The 17,868-nt window shown below is 41.2% G+C and overlaps 1 protein-coding gene across 8 annotated transcripts in view; it reads right to left on the bottom strand.

Annotated features, from left to right (window-relative positions):
• Window positions 1-17,868, bottom strand: part of NEK10 (NIMA related kinase 10) — a 94,579-nt gene that overhangs the window by 51,802 nt on the left and 24,909 nt on the right. For all 8 annotated transcript variants that reach the window (XR_013225300.1, XM_077302905.1, XM_077302901.1 and 5 more), the window contains 6 exons: window positions 17,446-17,574; window positions 17,197-17,334; window positions 15,844-15,889; window positions 14,068-14,189; window positions 13,544-13,646; window positions 3,245-3,320 (listed from right to left, as the gene is read on the bottom strand). Coding sequence is in view for 7 of the 8 variants with exons in the window: in XM_077302905.1 (XP_077159020.1) it covers window positions 3,245-3,320; window positions 13,544-13,646; window positions 14,068-14,189; window positions 15,844-15,889; window positions 17,197-17,334; window positions 17,446-17,574 (614 nt within the window). In the remaining variant the exon portion in view is untranslated. The remainder of the gene's footprint in view (window positions 1-3,244; window positions 3,321-13,543; window positions 13,647-14,067; window positions 14,190-15,843; window positions 15,890-17,196; window positions 17,335-17,445; window positions 17,575-17,868) is intronic.

A 17,868-nucleotide genomic window follows, 5' to 3' on the forward strand; every position in this document is an offset into this window, starting at 1 on the left:
AGCGTTTTTAAGGCGGCTGGTGGCCTTTAAGACGCTGGGCAAGCCCCGAGGAAGGCGCTCCGCGGCTCCAGGAGCCGCTCCGCGCCTTCCCCGGGGCTTGGCCAGCGTTTTTAAGGCGGCTGGTGGCCTTTAAGACGCTGGGCAAGCCCCGAGGAAGGCGCTCCGCGGCTCCAGGAGCCGCTCCGCGCCTTCCCCGGGGCTTGGCCAGCGTTTTTAAGGCGGCTGGTGGGCTTTAAGACGCTGGGCAAGCCCCGAGGAAGGCGCTCCGCGGCTCCAGGAGCCGCGGAGCGCCTTCCCCGGGGCTTGCCCAGCGTTTTTAAGGCGGCTGGTGGGCTTTAAGACGCTGGGCAAGCCCCGAGGAAGGCGCTCCGCGGCTCCAGGAGCCGCGGAGCGCCTTCCCCGGGGCTTGCCCAGCGTTTTTAAGGCGGCTGGTGGGCTTTAAGACGCTGGGCAAGCCCAGAGGAAGGCGCTCCGTGGCTCCAGGAGCCGCGGAGCGCCTTCCCCGGGGCTTGCCCAGCGTTTTTAAGGCGGCTGGTGGGCTTTAAGACGCTGGGCAAGCCCCGAGGAAGGCGCTCCGCGGCTCCAGGAGCCGCGGAGCGCCTTCCCCGGGGCTTGCCCAGCGTCTTTAAGGCGAGCCGTTTTCGGGGCAGGGGCCAGGGAGCCTACCTTCGCTCTCGGCGGCCAGCAAAGTAATGGCCGCCGGAGCGAAGGGAAGCTCTGGTGGGGGGGGGGCGGGTTGGGAGGCGCTTCGCGCCTCCCAATTGGTTTGTGGCCGGGCAAGCAGCCAATCAGCAGCCGCGCTGCGCGCGACTGCTGATTGGCAGCTTGGGGGTGGACTGACCAGCAGAGGGCCCAATCGGGAGGCGCTTTGCGCCTCCCGATTGGGCCCTCTGCTGGTCAGTCAAGGGGAAGGGGCCTATCGGCACCCTTCCTCATCCCGGACAGGGCCTGCCCTCGGGGCCCTTACTGTTTTATTTCTTCCGCTCCGCCAGGAGCGGTTAAAGATGTTCTCGAGGCTTCAGTCTTCCTCCAAACTTGCTCTTGTCATCTCAGTTACAAGAAAATTGCAATGATTACTAGATTATCAGCATTATGTGTTCATACACATGAGCTGTTTTCATTTTCAAGATTACCACTGAAATTCTAAGTGATGCTCAAACACGTCTATGTGTCACTGTCAATAGTTTAGTATTCTAGTCTATTTTACAGCAAATATCTTTTGTCAGCCATCCAACATCCACATATATCACCACATATACACAAACATCCACATATATCTCTAGTTTCATCATGGATTCAAATCTAAAGCAGACAGGGCAGAAGAGATTAATTAGCACAGTTACTATTATATATTGCAAAGGCTGACTCCATATGAGTATCGCAACTGTATAAAATAGAGGTTTCGATTCAATCAACACAAGATATAGAAGGCAGACATGTAACACAGAGAAAATCAGATCAGTATGGAATCATTGGAAAGCCAATTTATTTCTATAAAGGTCATCCTTGCCAAATTCATACATTTCCTTAGGTTCATAAAAGACGCATATTATGAAACCTTTCTATAATTGTGATATGGTAGGCACTGCACAGAAGCAATGTGATTCTTTGGGGCCTGCCTTATAATGTGCTAAAGAACTTTTTGTTCTTCATAAATGTTTTACTGATTGTGTCCTGCTCTCAGCATCCAAATGGAAAACCTATATTTCTTTCTATGTCTACATAATTAAACATTTTACTTAATTCAGTTGTCTCGCATTTGTCCAATTCTCTGTCCTTCTTCCATGGACCCACTTCATCAAATCAGCAAGAAAAAAGGATTTAAAAGGACCAACAGGAAAAAAAATACACATGAAAAGAAGCATCATGGGATGGATTCCATCCATCAAAAAGGAATGTCAGTCCCCTCTTAGGTTTTATCATGGAATCTACATGATTCAGAAATAAACTGCCCGAAATTCCTTTTTGCACGGACTGTGCCAGGAAGATCAAGAAATGATGAAATTTCTAAACAGACACTTTTTTTCTTGGATCACTGCCCAATTTGACCTTATTTTTATTTCTATCTACTTGGCCAAATATTTCTGTAAGCTCCACCTGAGCTGATACAGACAGCTTGAAGTTCAGGAGCCACATTTCCTCATTGTAAATAACAGTCTAATGTGTCACATTTGTAATCTAAACCACTTGGATCTGAAATGCTGCCTACTAGCACAAGGCTTTCTCATCAGCACCAGGTTAAATAGTACCTATGTTTTACTACTGTGGGAGGAAAAACTACTATTTTTTCCCCATTTTTTTGTATGTTGGTTTGATAATATGGCTTATTGTTAAAACAATACACGTAACTGAACAAATGAAAAAGCACAGGAAACATCTAAGCTATTAAAATAGACAAATTCTTGTTTGTGAGTAGAGTTGGCTTTAGGACTTTATCCAGTCATTGAATCATCCACCACAGAAAGCATGGCACCTCCCAAACCTCCTAGCAAAACAGATCGATTAACAGCTAGATCATGGGGCTTCCTCCTATGAGCTGGTTGTCACAGTACACATTTTTCCTTGTCCAGGCGCTCTTTAGACAGTGTTAGCAGCTAACGGATGTGCACAAAATGCTATTTTAATTTTATTTATTTATTTTAAAACACATTTAAAGACAGAATATTCCATCAAAGATAAGGCAGGTGTCTCAATTTTAAAGAATTAAGATTCTCACTTGCACTATGACTGCAGAGGGGCCTTTCCCTGAAACCTCAAGCAGGAAGTAGAAAGGGGAGAATTTATTTTAAAGTAAATTAGAGTGCACACATCAGTTGAGAGAAGCATGGGGATGACAGGATAGAGAAACAGAACAATCAGAACTGACATTTGCTCACCTATTCCATCCCACTGCCTCTTATGGCCACACTTCCTTAAACATTCCTCCAATTTGTTGGACAAGCTTACAATTTGCATATATGTCTAACCAGTTAACTATAACCATGTTCATGGTCCTTCTCCATCAATGAAAGTTCTCAAGGATAAGCAACCATGTGCTTACAATGGGACAATTGTAGAGAGATACAAAGAATATAGAAAAAACTGTAATTTAATGCCTCAGAAAGAGAAGAGGGCTTAATAGTTCTAGACCTGTTGATTATGTTTTCAACCAGCATTATTATATGACCTCTAATACATTCACTAAAAGCCATTAAAACTGAAGACAAAGTGGCTCTTCAAAACGCAAGCACTAACATTGTCTTACCAGGAGTAAAGAATAGTTCCAACAACTGAAGTAAGCTTGCTATTTTCTTGTTTTTGCTTTGCAAGACCAAAGTCAGCTGCAATAAGTGGGGGAAAAAATGGAAGTTAGTTTTCCAACACATACTTCAAATTTTAGTTGCTGCAAAGAATGCCAAATAGCAAAAGTTTACTATATCTCACAATGCTGGCTCATTTTTACAGTATAAATCAGATACAAATCAGATGTATGATTTGCCCATCTCCCCCATCTGCCCTTGCGGTTTTTGTCTTCTTTTGTTTTTGACATCAAATCACATCTGACTTAAGTCAGCCCCACAAGGTTTTCAAGGCAAGAGACATTCAGATTTGGTTTGCCATTGCCTGCCTCTGCATAGCAACCTGGACTTCCTTGGTGGTCTCCCATCCAAATACAAACCAGGGCTGATCCTGCTTAGCTTTTGACAACTGATAAAATCAGGCTAGCCAGGGTTTCAATCTAGGCGTGACCAGATCTTCTGCCACAAGGGAACCTTCACAGGCCAATGGCAGGAAATACAGAAGGCTTGCCATTATCACATATGGCTCAAAACCAGAAGTGATGTCATCGTGTTGGGTGGTGCTCTACAATTGTCCCACGGAGTTCTAGATGAATCCAAGGGCATTGGCCACACATGACAACTTCACTTGTTCTTGGCCCCGTTTCTCCCATCTATCCAATTTTAGACAGTAAATACCAATGTAATTAGTTCTTTGCTATGTTCTTTGCTATGCTCTAGGTCTATACCAACAGTACAGAATAGAAATGAATATTTAAAATATATATCAAAATCAGTTTATGAAGATGAGAATTAAACAGATGCCAAAACTAACATATTAACTATGGAAACACTTACTTAAGCAACTTTGACTCTAATCTAAGCTATATCAGCTACCGTTCCTGGCAACAGCTGAACAGCAGTTACTCCCTGAAGCCAAATCCTAAGGTAATAGAGCTATGTGATCTCTACGTGATCTCTGCAAAGGTCATATTTTTTTAATTGTCAGCAGAATATTATGTTTCAAGTCTCACCAGAAAGCAAAATATTAAATTAAGCCCTGTCATGAGAAGGAAAATGACAGGGTCACAAGGTCATTGCTTCTCCCTTGCCTGTAGGGGTTTCTCTTATCCACACCACCATGCTGTCCATCCTTGTCTGAGGATTGCAGGGCAAGGATGTGGCTGTTGCAGCCTGTCTGCTTCCATCTTCAGTGCCAACATCAGCACTGCAGCCAATAAGTGATGTATCACTTTGCAGGCACAGAAGTGCAACAGAGCAATGCACTCTTGTCTACTGCACATGACCTCCAACAGTTCATGTTTAGACAAGGTTAGCTGCTCATTTAATTCTGCCTCTATAATATAAGCTCAAACTCTATACTAAAAGCTACATGTTCACCTATGTCTACCTTCATCATAGCTTCTGCACACATTACAATATACCATAATTGCTCTTACAAGGCAAAAATTGGAAGAAAGTAAAAATGAAAGCAATCTGACTTTCCAAGTACATAGGCATAGGTTTAGGCTGTGTGAGAAGGACAAAGTAGGATCTGTATTTTAGACATCAGAAGCTTAGACAACCCATAGGGCAGAACTGGGGACTAAAAGAGAGCTTTCTTGGTCTCCAAATACTACTCGAACCAATTAATACTCCTTCCATTTAGTTCAACTCAACCAGTTGTGACCTATTAATGAACCCAAATACTGAATTTTTCAAAGGTCATTTTACACTAAACCATGATCAGAAATATACATATTTAGTTTTCAAAGGTCAAAATTATACCTCTTAGTTTTGGACAGGAGCTCGCAATGACACAAAAGGATAGAAACTTAATATTGGAAAATGATGTCACCTCTGGTATTTGCTCTCAGAATGAACAGCTTCACATTACATCATGCTAAGGATGTCCTTGGCAATGCTTAAATCACACTGGCCTAATGATATTGTAATATATCCTTTTTATCATCCCTCCCATCCCTATGAACCATTATGTAATAGTATAAACTTCGATTAGCAGCATTTTAGGCACTCAATATTAAGCAATTTTTTAAATTTCGATTAGCAGCATTTCGATTAGCAGCATTTCAGGCACTCAATATTAAGCAATTTTTTAAAGTTTGAGATCAAGTAGAACACTTAAAGGAGAATATTTTGAGGAATACTGGTAGATTCTTCAAAGCGTATATATCTGAACAATTAGTTCGCCTGTTATTTCACTATTTTCTGCATCCTTAATTAATTTCTTCCCCGTGTTACTGTCAATTAACTGAAGTTACTGGAGTCTTTAAGTCAGGGCCTGACTACCCATTATATATTTATCCAGGCACATGGCCAGGTCAGGTTGACAGTCAATCTTAGAAGGCAATTCTTCCCAGAGATGTGTGGCTGTATTTAAATCACTACCGTGGCACCCAGAGAGAACAGGCTTCCCTCTAGGCCATTTTCCTGATGTGAAACAGCTCTGAATAGTTCCTCTTTGCCCTGTTGGGAAAGCTTAGCATGTACTTGTAGACTCCGTGTGATGTCCCTTCCCCTGATACAGCACCGTCCCAACCAGAACCAGGCCTACATAGGCCTGCAAAGCATAGAACTCCTTCACCACGGCTGTCAACTCCAATTGGGGATGTAACTGGGGGGAAATGAATTGTATAGTTATGGCCACAGATAGGGTTGGGTGCTTTGGCATCTTAAGCGGCCATTTGCGCCCAACGCAGCCAGCGGTGCACCGTGGGGGGGGGAGGCGCAGACATTGGTGCACAGGCAAGCACACACAGCTGAATCTGATGCTGTGTGTCATTTTTTTTCTTGTTCTTCTCACTCAGTGTTTGTTTTTGTTTGAATGTTAATTCAGAAATTGCCGCCACTGTCAATTTGACTGGATGGATATTTTAATAATAAAAGTCTGATGTAGGATGTTTTCAAACATATGGATTTCTTAACACTATCTAAAATATTAGCCCTGTGGAAAGATCATCACAGAATGCCATGTGGATACTGAAATACTTCTTTTATTTTAGAAATACACACAGAGAGATGATTCTAGCACATCACAGAAGGGCAGAACTGAGGCATTTGCCAGAACAAGTAACACCCTCAAGAGGAATTCAAATTAAGATATAATGTTCATTCGGTGGCATTTTGCACTGTTTGTGACTTCGAAGCTTTGTGACTGAAAATAACAAGAAACAACATTTGTTAATTGTTTCTCACATTATATATGTAGCAGTCACTTGGGATGGAAAGGCTTTTACACTTGTATGCTAGACAGATGGAATGCTTCAAGTATAATTCGTGCATATTTCTGCCACTCTGAAAACCGGTGGGCATTTTTTTGACCCACAGAATTCATTTTATTTAATTCATTTACACCCTGCCTTTCTCCTCAAAAGGGACCCAAAGCAGCTTATATCATTCTCTTCTCCATTTTATCCCCACAACAATCCTGTAAATTAGGTTAGGATGAGAGACTGTGATTGGCCCTAGAAGGGATTTGAACCTAAGTCTTCTAGATACTAATATGACACTCTTAACCATTACACCACACTGGCTCTCTCTGGAAGTGGCTGGGGGTGGGGATACAGTTCTTCAAGTTTCCTTTCAATTGGAAAAATGGGGATCAAGTCAAGACTATGCATGTCATTGGCCCATTATGCATGGGGGGATAGCGCGCATTCGGGGTGAAATGGCGGCGACTAAAATCACCGATAACGAATGGCGCCAGCTTCAACCGGCCGCAGTTTCGGTGCATGCCACCGAAAAAGCCGCTAGTGAAACGCGGAAGGAAGCGCAGCTTCTGGGTGACCGGGGCGCAACCAAAAGCGGCACCAGGGTCGCTGCATGCATAATCAGTTACTCTGGGTTTTGCCGCCGTTGCGTCATGTCCCGTGCATAAGCGGTTTGCTTCGCTTCTTCCCCCTCCATGTTTTCCATGTGACCTGAAATCGCCGTTTCGGCGGCCGTGCATAACGGGCCATTGTCATGCATCTCCTCCAGTCCTAGGAGCAATTTTGAACAACATTTTTAGAGTCTTCATGATTTGGGGGGGGGGTGGTAAAAAACAAACACACGCACACCAACAGGACCACCTTTCTGAAGTATGAGAGGCAAAACTTATTGATATTTGACCTCAAGATCCATAGATATGCAAGTCAAGTTGTGATGCTGCTTTTACATGACCACCCTGTTGTGATCATTGTTATGAAACTGTCCTCATTCTCAGATGCTGAAATTGAAAAGCAGAATGGGAACATAGTTGCTGGCTTGTTCTCAGACCTCATATTGGCAGAATCAAAGTTTATTTTGTGGTGCGATCCAAAACCAGTCATGGATTTGGTTTACATCTGGCCCTACACATTACATGCCTGTTGCAGCAAAATATTTTACATGGCTCAAGGCCATTGGTACTTGATTATGATTGCCAATTGCAACAATCACCTATGCTGCAAAATATAAGAAATCTACCAAAGCAAATGGAGCAATTTTTCAGACACACCTTTGCAAAATAAGAATGGTACTGACCTATCAAATATTGCATCAAATATTTTATTCCCTTTCGGAAAACATGCATAATAATCCTTTAAACAATAATCTAAAGAAAACAAACCTTAGACAGGCATTAATGGTACTCATAATTTTTTTTAAAAGCATGTATTGCAGACCATTTGGTAAGATGTATAGATAAAAAATAGGATTATAATGATGATGATGCAGTTACAGTGGACAAAGCTGAAGAAACCCCACTTTCTTCCCATCTCTTTTGTTTAATGCTGACGTTTCTCAAGTGTTATTTTCAGCATGTTGCAAAGGCTGTTCCAGTCCTCTATTGAGATAGACTGAATAGGTACAGTAATGAAAAACAATGCAAGAGCACCATTCAGTGGTTGTATGCTTTACTGCAACCTGGCTCATCTTTATTTTCCCCAAGAAATATAGTGCATGAACACTTTTAAGGTGTATAAACAGAATCATATGAATGTCTTCTTGTACAAGACAGATGTGGCTATCCTGTTTTGTTAACAGGGGAAATTATTTTAATCTGCATGTGCATGCTGAGATGAGGCAAACTGGATCAGATCCAGATGAAGGTGGAGTATTCGTGGAAATAATATTAAAAATTTGAAATTCCCCCACTACTATGTATGGGTATGAAAGATGGACAATGAGAAAGCTGACAGGATTCATTTGAAAGGCAGTGTTAGAAGAGTTTTACTGTGGACTTTCATAATGACAAGTATGTTCTAGATTAAATGGAGCCTGAGCTCTTAGAAGTTAAAAATGACTAAGCTGAAGCTATCATACAAGTAGGTTTCAAGAAACAGATCAGCAACAGAGGTTTCCAGACAGACAAAAGAGAAACCTGGCCGAGTTACATTTATTTAGAGCAGCCCTTCTCACCTTTTTCTTTACTGTTGAGAAATCCCTGAAGCGTTCTTCAGACTTAGAGAAACCCCAGAAGTGGTACGATCATGCAGAAGATTGTTGGGAAGCATAGCTGTGTACATGCCCATCGGGGGTCTCTCCAGGTCCATCACTGGCCATTTTAGGAGGGGAGTAAATTGACATGACCATACATGGTCATATCACCTAATAAATGTTTAACAAAATTGAAATATGTATATAAAATATTAGCTCTCAACCATTTGGGAAACCTTTCCAGGGCCATGAAGAAAACCTAGGGTTTCATGCAACCATAGTTGACAAAACCTGATTTAGAGAGTAGTTTCACTTTTCTTAAATACTTTCCAGCATAAACAGGCTTTTCCTGATTAACCACTAGGTTGGATCCTAACACACCACCAGGTTTGAGTGACATTGTCTGCTCATTGCTAGAGACAGGCCTAACAACTGGGTACTATATTCTCTAGGTAAAGCCAAATCACTCTGCCAAACTAACAAGCAGAGCTACCCTTTCCCCTGTCTGGCCTCTCTGCTGTTTTTCTGAGGCAGAGCTCAAATCAGCTCCTCCTATGTTCTCTTCCAACATTCCGTCCCTCTTCTCAAAGGTGACTGGGTACCGGAGAAGCATCCCTTTAGGCTTCAGTGAGTAGCTGATAAGGCTATTAATGATAGGATGTCTGAAGATCATTAACTCATAGGGTCACCATAAGTTGGAAATTATTCAACAACACTTCACACACACACACACACCAATAATATTCCTTGGCCAGCTTCCTGGAGGCTGTAGCGGAATGGTTTCAGCAGAGCCGCGTGAAACTGAACCTCTTTAGATAGGTGGGAAAGGGTCAGACCAGGAAGCATATCTTCCCAGCTTGAATTGAGCTCAACTTACAACAATGAAATCAGTCAGGAATCTGGCCATGATCCTTGATTCTTCCTTGACAATAGAAGCTCAGATCACGAGAGTTAGCTCAGCTGGCTTTCTTCAACCTCTATCAAGTGAAGTTACTAGTGCCCTATCTGACCCCATAACACTTTGCCACAGTGATCCATGCAACAGTCACCTCTAGATAGGATTACTGCAACTTGCTCTATGCAGGCCTTCCATTATTCCTGTTCCAGATACTACAATTAGTCCAAAACACAGCTGCTTGCACACTCTCCCAAATATCACCCCTACTCTCCAGCAACTGTACTGGATACCAATTGAATAGCGGATCAGGTTTAAGGTGTTGGTTCTCACCTTCACGGCCTTACATGGTCTGGGCCCTGCAAACCTCAAGGACTGTCTGTTTAGCTATACCCCCCCCAAAAAAGCAACTTGCTCCATGCATACTAGCAACCTAGTAATCTTTGGCTCCAAAGAAATGTACCTGGCCTCAACTAGAGCCAGAGCTTTCTCATCTGTGGCCACAACCTAGTGGAATAAGCTCAATAAGATCAAGGCTCTACTGGAACTTAAAGAGTTCTGTAGGGCCTGCAAAATAGAGCTCTTCCACCAGGTTTTTGGATAAGACCAGCAACAAAGACCCTATCACTGACCTCATCACCAGGAAATGCAACATCAACTCCCTTTCAATTCCCTTTCATGCTCATAGTTCAATGTATTTGGTTGTTCCTGTTCTTGTACACCACCCTGAAATTTCACAGGGACGGGCAATATAAAAGCCAAAAGTATAAAATAAAAAACTACGAAAGAATCAGATTGCTCGTGCTGCTGCCTCCATATGCTGCACCTGGTCCCACCCCCAGCCACAGCTCCTTTGACCTGGCATGAAGCCAGGAGGAGACCAGGGTCCTTGGCCACAGCAGCAAAAGGAATGCACCACTTCCACCGCCCATCTTCCATAGCTAGCCCTGCACTCCTCATGGTGGGTCAGCCATGAAAGATGGACAGCAGAGGTGGTGGCAGTACAACGAGCAGGCCACCATTGCTCATCTTGTAAGCCACCATTGCTCGTCTTCTGCAGCTGGCACCGCCTCCAAGAGTGTGAGTGGAGGTGGAATGAGCCTGGTAGCGGCTGGTCAAGCCCAGTGCTCAGCCATGCTCAGTCCTCCGCCACCGCCTCAGCTTTTTCTATATGTTTCATGCTTTGATGTCACTAATTTGGTTAAACAGCATAAATTAGAGGTAACAGAGTACCATCTCAATGATGCATCTAAATAGGCCTAAAGCAATATATGCAAGTGCTCCTAATTCACATATAGATCCCATTCCTTCGACTTTCTGTTTTTATGCCAGAGGCCAAGAAAAGACTGTATCTATATATTTACATTTACAACTTTGCCCTCGATTTTGGCCCCCAAATTAAGAAAGCAAATTTAAACAGAACACAAAAAGGTATGTTAGAATCTTTATCAAATAATACAATCTTGAAATACATCACATTAAATGTGAGCCAGTGTCATTCAAAACACTCAGTTGGCTCCCAGGTTTCTTATGGAGATAAAAATGTATAGGGGAAGATATGGGGAAGATATGTATGCAGTCCTAAACTCTTTGGATCTTGGAGTAATAAAATGGAACAAATAAATAAACTAGGTCATATGATTTAACTCTAACAACAGTGCAGGCACATGGGGTCATTGGCACTTCAAAGGTAATAGTTACAGCATCTAAGTAGTTTACTGTTCCTAAAACATCCTAATACAGCCCATTTGGTTTTAAGCTCCGCTACATCTTTCTGAAATGTATAAGGCAAGCAAAACAATTCCCACAAACAGTTCAATTCCAGTTTATGGCATTTAGCGACTAATTGGAGAAAGCCTTAAGATCATCTTTCAAAGTGTTTTGTAGTAAGTGCATAGTTACTTAAACACATGCTCCAAAGCTCATAATCACATTCTTTTAATTATTCATGGAGCTTAAATGAGGAATGAGAACATTCAGAAAGATCTTCTGCCCCAAAGGAAGCAAAGTTAATGTTTTTCCCCCAAAGTGCTTATTTGTTCTTCATCTAAGACATCATTACTATAACATACTAAATTGATTCATATAACCATCTTTCACAGATACATAGCTGACTCAAATCAACAAATTAATTGAATGAAGAATTTCCTTAGAGGCCAGGATCCATGCAAGGAGACATTTAAAGACAAGGGTTTCCCATTGTCTTCTGGAAACAGGAAGTAATGTAGTGGCTAGACATTCTTTAGAGTGTGAAACCCAGGTTCAAACTGCTATTCAGCCACAAAAGCTTACCCAGATTCGAGTCCAGTATCATCTTAAGAGATAATTTTTTTTTCAAAGTATAAGCTTTCAAAAGTCAAAGCTCCTTTTGTGAGTCTCTAAGGTGCATGGGGTCGCGATGGGTCGGACACGACTTTGCACCTAACAACAACAAAGGTGCAACTGGATTTGAATCTAGCTCTTTTACTGCTGACCAACACAGCTGCCCTCTAAATCTCACCTAATGACCTTGGGCAACTCAGCCATGTACACCTGAGCATGCTGGTCCCAAGCCTGGGTAAATGGGGAGGGTTAGACCTGGCAACCTACCTTGGAGACGGAAAGACCTGGCAACCTACCTTGTAAAAAAAAAAAGCCAAGAAATCCCTACGGTACAGATCTCAAATGATTTTGATATGGTGCCCAATGGTAAGCCCCTCAGGCCAGAAGGTACCCAACAAGTGACTGGGGACCTGCAGCAAGCAGCCCTGGATTTTAAGACATGCCTAGGGCAAATCCCGTAGGAACCCCAGGTGCTGATGCTGCCAATGGTGAAAGCAAGGGTGTGCCTTACAAAAATACACAGAATAGCAACTTGGAATGTTAGAGGACTGACTAAAGGAAAAATGGAAATTATCAAAAGAAAAATGGTCAGGTTGAACATTGACCTCCTTGGCATCAGTGAATTACATTGGTCAAAAGGTTCCTTTCAGTCGGAGGATTTTACCTTCTATTATTCAGGATACAATTCCATAAGAAGGAATGGCGTGGCTTTCATTGCAAGCAAAAATTTCTCATGAGCAAAGGAAATTTTCTGATGATCAATGATCAAATCATGACAATTAGAATTTGTGCCAAACCAATAAATATCACAGCTGTCCAAATATATACTCAGACAACTGATGCAACAAAGGGGGAAATTGATGATTTCTATACTGCCATTCAAGACACTTTAAAACAAGTACCTGAGAAGGATGTTATTTACATAATGGGTGACTTTAATACCAAAGTTGGCATATAAGCAGAGAGAGACATTACAGGCAACTTCGGACTTGGAGAAAGGAATGATGCAGTCTAGCACAATTCTGTCATGAAAATTGGTTTTACATCATGAATACTTAGTTCAAACAACGTTGCCTATACATGAACATGACCAATGCACTACACAGGAACCAAATAGACTATATATTATGCAGCTGACAATGGTCCAATTTAGTCCTTGTTAATAAAACATATGCAGGTGCTGATTGGGGTTCAGATAATGAACTGTTACTGCCTAATATCAAAACAAAACTCAACATCAGGGTTAAGGAAGTTCGTTGTAAATAAAATTCCACTATGTGTTCACAAACAAGTGATCTCTTGTGATCTCACAAACAAGTGATCTCAGGCAACCCTTGCACATAAAGTACCTCATAATTATTTATTTTATACTAACAGATACTTTGGAGAAGTAATAGGTGGACAATTTAAAAACAATTTAAAGACTACATCTATAATTCTGGAAAATTTACTATTTCTCATCTACTGAAAAGCGTACACAGTAAATATGCAAGTGGTATATAGTGCAACCTTAAAACAAAAGATTTTATACATGATTATATAATAGTAAAGGTTCAACCTTTTCATTTCATTTATTTTAAATGTACTAGTCCAGACTGATAAGAAATAAATTTCTACTGAAAGTTGCTAACATTACAAAATCAAAACTTACTGATTGTTACTTTATCCTTATCTCCCAGCATGATATTGTTTGGAGTGAGGTCTCTATGGATAATTCTCTTCTCCTTGTGCAAATACCGAAGAGCTAAACACAGCTTTACAACAAAGAAAAACCTTAATATAAATGCCAAACCATATATATCGGTAACTATCAAAAGGTAAGTTTAGAACCTAGCATTGGAGAAACAAGTTTTGTGAGTGGATACATGGAAACTCTGGACACAGTGTGCTGTCAAAATGGTAATTTTGGTAATGTGTTTGGTCAGTGGAGGCATTGGTATGCTTGTATGCACTGATTTTATTGAGGCTATGCTATAAAACTTGGGTTTTTAATTTTAATAAATATCAGTACTAAATTTTCATTCTACCCTACAGAGGCTTAAATTCATTTCCCTTATTATGACTTTTTTAGGTTCTTGGTTACAGTTCTCCTGGGAACAATAAATAAATGAATCACTGTCCGGGAATCAAACTCTGCACAAAGAAAAAGTAATTAACATAAATTCAGAGCCTTACTTGAATGAATATATTCCATATTCTGTCTTCAGTAAACTGCTGTTGCTTTTCCTTCAACGAATGAAAATGTTCTCCCAGTGGTGCCCCTTCTATGAGCTCCATGACTATGTACAGCCTGTCATCTATACAAAACAAAATAAAAGAGCAGTAACAAAACAATATTCTATTTCTGCATGCAGTAGCTGACTAGAGAACACTATACTATAATAAGAATACCATACATATCAGAGCAGATGTAACTATTTATGGCCAATGTCCCTTCTCGAACTCGCTAAATTAAAGCACTTCTTTACAGGGTTGTATGAAATGTTTTAAAACAGTGATCCCCAACCCCTGTTCTGGGGACTGGTGCCGGTCCATGGATCAGTTGGTACCAGGCTGCGGCTCCTCCTCATCCTCCTCCCCGGCTGCTGATCACATTTGATGCTCTCCAGCGGCCGCCATGGCTGGGGCTCCCTCTCGGCATGGCACTGCGTAGCTGCTGCTGGCAGGAGCCCCACAGTGGGCGGCGGGAAGTCAGGGGCGCTAGTGGGAAAGCAAGTGGAGCAGGGGCTCAGGTGGTGGCAGCGATGTCCCTCGGCAAAAGATTACTCCCCCGGGCCTCAGTAAAATTGTCAAGCGTTGACCAGACCCCGGTGATAAAAATGTTGGGGACCACTGTTTTAAAAGATTGTGCTTCACTGGATCCAGTTAGTCCAGTAAACTGGATCCACATGAAGCAGGCATGAGGTGGCAACAGGGGGCCAAAGATCCTGTTCTTCTGGATTCACCATTTTTATTGAAATCACCCAAGACAAGGAGTTCTGACCTCAAGAGGGCCACCATTTCTTGTGGAATAACTGGTACATCAAAGAATCTGAAACAGACATGAGATCTTCAACACAAAAAACAACTAAATGTCTCCATCCTTGCAGTTTTTGATTTGACAGTTAACCATCTAAGTAAAGAGCCAGTTTGGTGTAGTGGTTAGGAGTGCGGACTTCTAATCTGGCATGCCGGGTTCGATTCTGCGCTCCCCCACATGCAACCAGCTGGGTGACCTTGGGCTCGCCACGGCACTGATAAAAACTGTTCTGACCCAGCAGTGATATCAGGGCTCTCTCAGCCTCACCCACCCCACAGGGTGTCTGTTGTGGGGAGAGGAATGGGAAGGCGACTGTAAGCCGCTTTGAGCCTCCTTCGGGTAGGGAAAAGCGGCATATAAGAACCAACTCTTCTTCTTCTCTTCTTCTAAAAAATTCTCAGCAACCTCTACTGACAGCACATAGGCATCTGAGAGATTAAGTCTGTCATTTTACAGAATGGAGAGCCAACATGGTATAGTGGCTAAGAGTGGTGGACTCTAATCTGGACAACTGGGTTTGATTTGGTGACCTTGAGCCAATCACAGTTCTCTCAGTCCCACCTACCTCAAAAAATAACTGTGATGGGGAGAGGAAGGGAAGTTGCGGGGAGAGGAAGGAAAGGCAATTGTAAATCACTGAGATACCTTAAGGCAGAGAACAGCAGGGTATATAAACCTCCTATTCTGGATATGGGTTTAAGAGTAGTCAGGAAATAATTATCATTCATTGTTCACACTCAAGATTCTGGTGTCAATTTAAAAACTATGTATTCCAGTTAAATATTAAAATTCAGTTAAATTACCCAATGCCCCCCAATATCAATATCTATAGCTGGAACAAAAACTTCAAAAAAGCAGGTCCTATTTTTAAAATATATTAAAAACCTTTTATGGTAATAAATTAATTTAAGAAAGTAGCCTTGTATACTTACTTTCCAAGAAGGTTCTGTAATATCGTACAACATTAGGATGATAAAGCTACAATAAAATAATGTACACAGGGTTAGATGAAACATTCATGTTTATAACATCTACAAAAAGAAATTATATGACAAGACAGGGACAGAAGTACAAGATGAGGAGAGAATCTACTGCTTGTGACAGGAACCAAGGAAGATAAAATTGTCTTATCTCTCTTTATATTTTGCCTAGATATGAATCTTTTCACAGAGGAAAGTAATATTGCAAATCAACTTTCACAATGTAACCCTAAGCACGTGCTTTAAGACTCCTTAAGGTAGAGAATTAAAGTTTACCATGCTGGTCACCAAGGTCAAGAAATGGCTGTGATACTTTAGAAGCCATAAAAAGAACAAAGCATTAACAAGTAATACATTCTATAGGGGAAAAGGAAGGGAATGTATCCAAAATTAATAAAAATGTTTAAACTTCTATGTTCCATACTTTATGAAATCAAGGTGGTAATTGCAGTTTGATTGTTTGTGCAACATTGTTCCACAGACAGATTCAGTTGGGTAGCTATGCTGGTCTGAACAGAACAAAGTTTGAGTCTAGTTATGAACAAAATTGTATCTGAGGAAGTGTGCTTGCAGATGAAAGCTTATATCTTGAATAAGCTTTGTTGGTTTTAGAGGAACAAAACATTATCCTGTTGTTTTTACATGTTACAGCAGCCTTTCTCAACTTTTTGACTGTCGAGAAACCCCTGAAACATTCTTCAAGCTTTGAAAAAACCCAAGTGTAGACCAATTGTGCAGAATATGGTTGGGAAGTGTAACCATGTATATGTTCATCCAGAGCCCCTCCCCTTTCCACCATCCCCCAGGCCCATCATTTGTCACTTTGGGAGGGAGGTGGGTGGGATGATATGACCATATATGGTCTTATCACCCAATAAACGTTTAACAATTTTTAAAAATATATTAAAATTAATTAAGTCCCACTCATTTGGGAAACCTTTCCAGGCCCTTCACAGAAACCTGGTTGAGAAAGACTGTGTTACAGTATGGTTTTTCTTAAAAGTTATGGCTACAAAAGATAGAATTAAAGAGTTCTTTTATGTGTTCTTTACACGAATACTGCAAAACAAACCAATAACCAACTAACCTTAATTGGAAAATAAACAGAACCAATTCTATTTTGATAGGAAGTTACAGGCAAAAAAGGACATTACTTGAAGACCAGTTCACCTACTTCAGCATTCTAAAAGGCAGAAATTATTCCAAAACATAATTATTTTGACAGAATTTTCTGAGTTTAGTTTACTTCTTGTTTTCTTTGCTGGCCACTGATATTAAGAATAACAACAACAAGTTTAAACTTACCTGTTCCTTAATTATTGTTAATTCAGAGACAATGTTCTTCACGCTACTGTCTCGGTCTTTTTTATCCTTTCCAAATGCTGGATTATGTAAATTGATCTCTTTCATCGCCAGAAAGTTTTGGCCGTTATGTTTTCTAACCTATGACAAGGAGGAAAAACTGTAGAAATCAACAAAAAAGGGGTGCATGTTCAGGAAAGTATCTGTTCATTGAAACTACGTAACAGCATTTGTATCAAAAGGCAATTTTACCTTGTAAACACTTCCAAAAGCTCCACTGCCAAGGTGATCTAATATTGCGTAATTGCCTATGTATTTCGTAGGCGCTTTGTTCTGATTAATGTTCTCAATATTTTCAGCAATTTGATTAACTTCATCCTCCTGGTTAAGAAAGAAATGAAAAACCTTTATTTGATTGATGTGACATTTGCAGATAGGATAACGGTCTTGTCTTTACTCATAGTTCTGGCTTATAAAGTCCCAAACAACATTGACCTACGTGCTTTAGAAACTACAACCCAGAACATATTATTCAACTCCAGTGCTAAATTCAGAGAGGAAGAATACATGCGGATATTGTTTGTGTATTATAGCCTAGCGACTCTGTTCCCTGGAGACTTGCCTCATCTCAAGCAATTACCTCAAGACTCATGTTTGGAAACTTGATTCAGATGA

The sequence above is a fragment of the Paroedura picta genome, chromosome 11 (genome assembly GCF_049243985.1).
Source record: "Paroedura picta isolate Pp20150507F chromosome 11, Ppicta_v3.0, whole genome shotgun sequence".
Lineage (NCBI taxonomy): Eukaryota > Metazoa > Chordata > Lepidosauria > Squamata > Gekkonidae > Paroedura > Paroedura picta.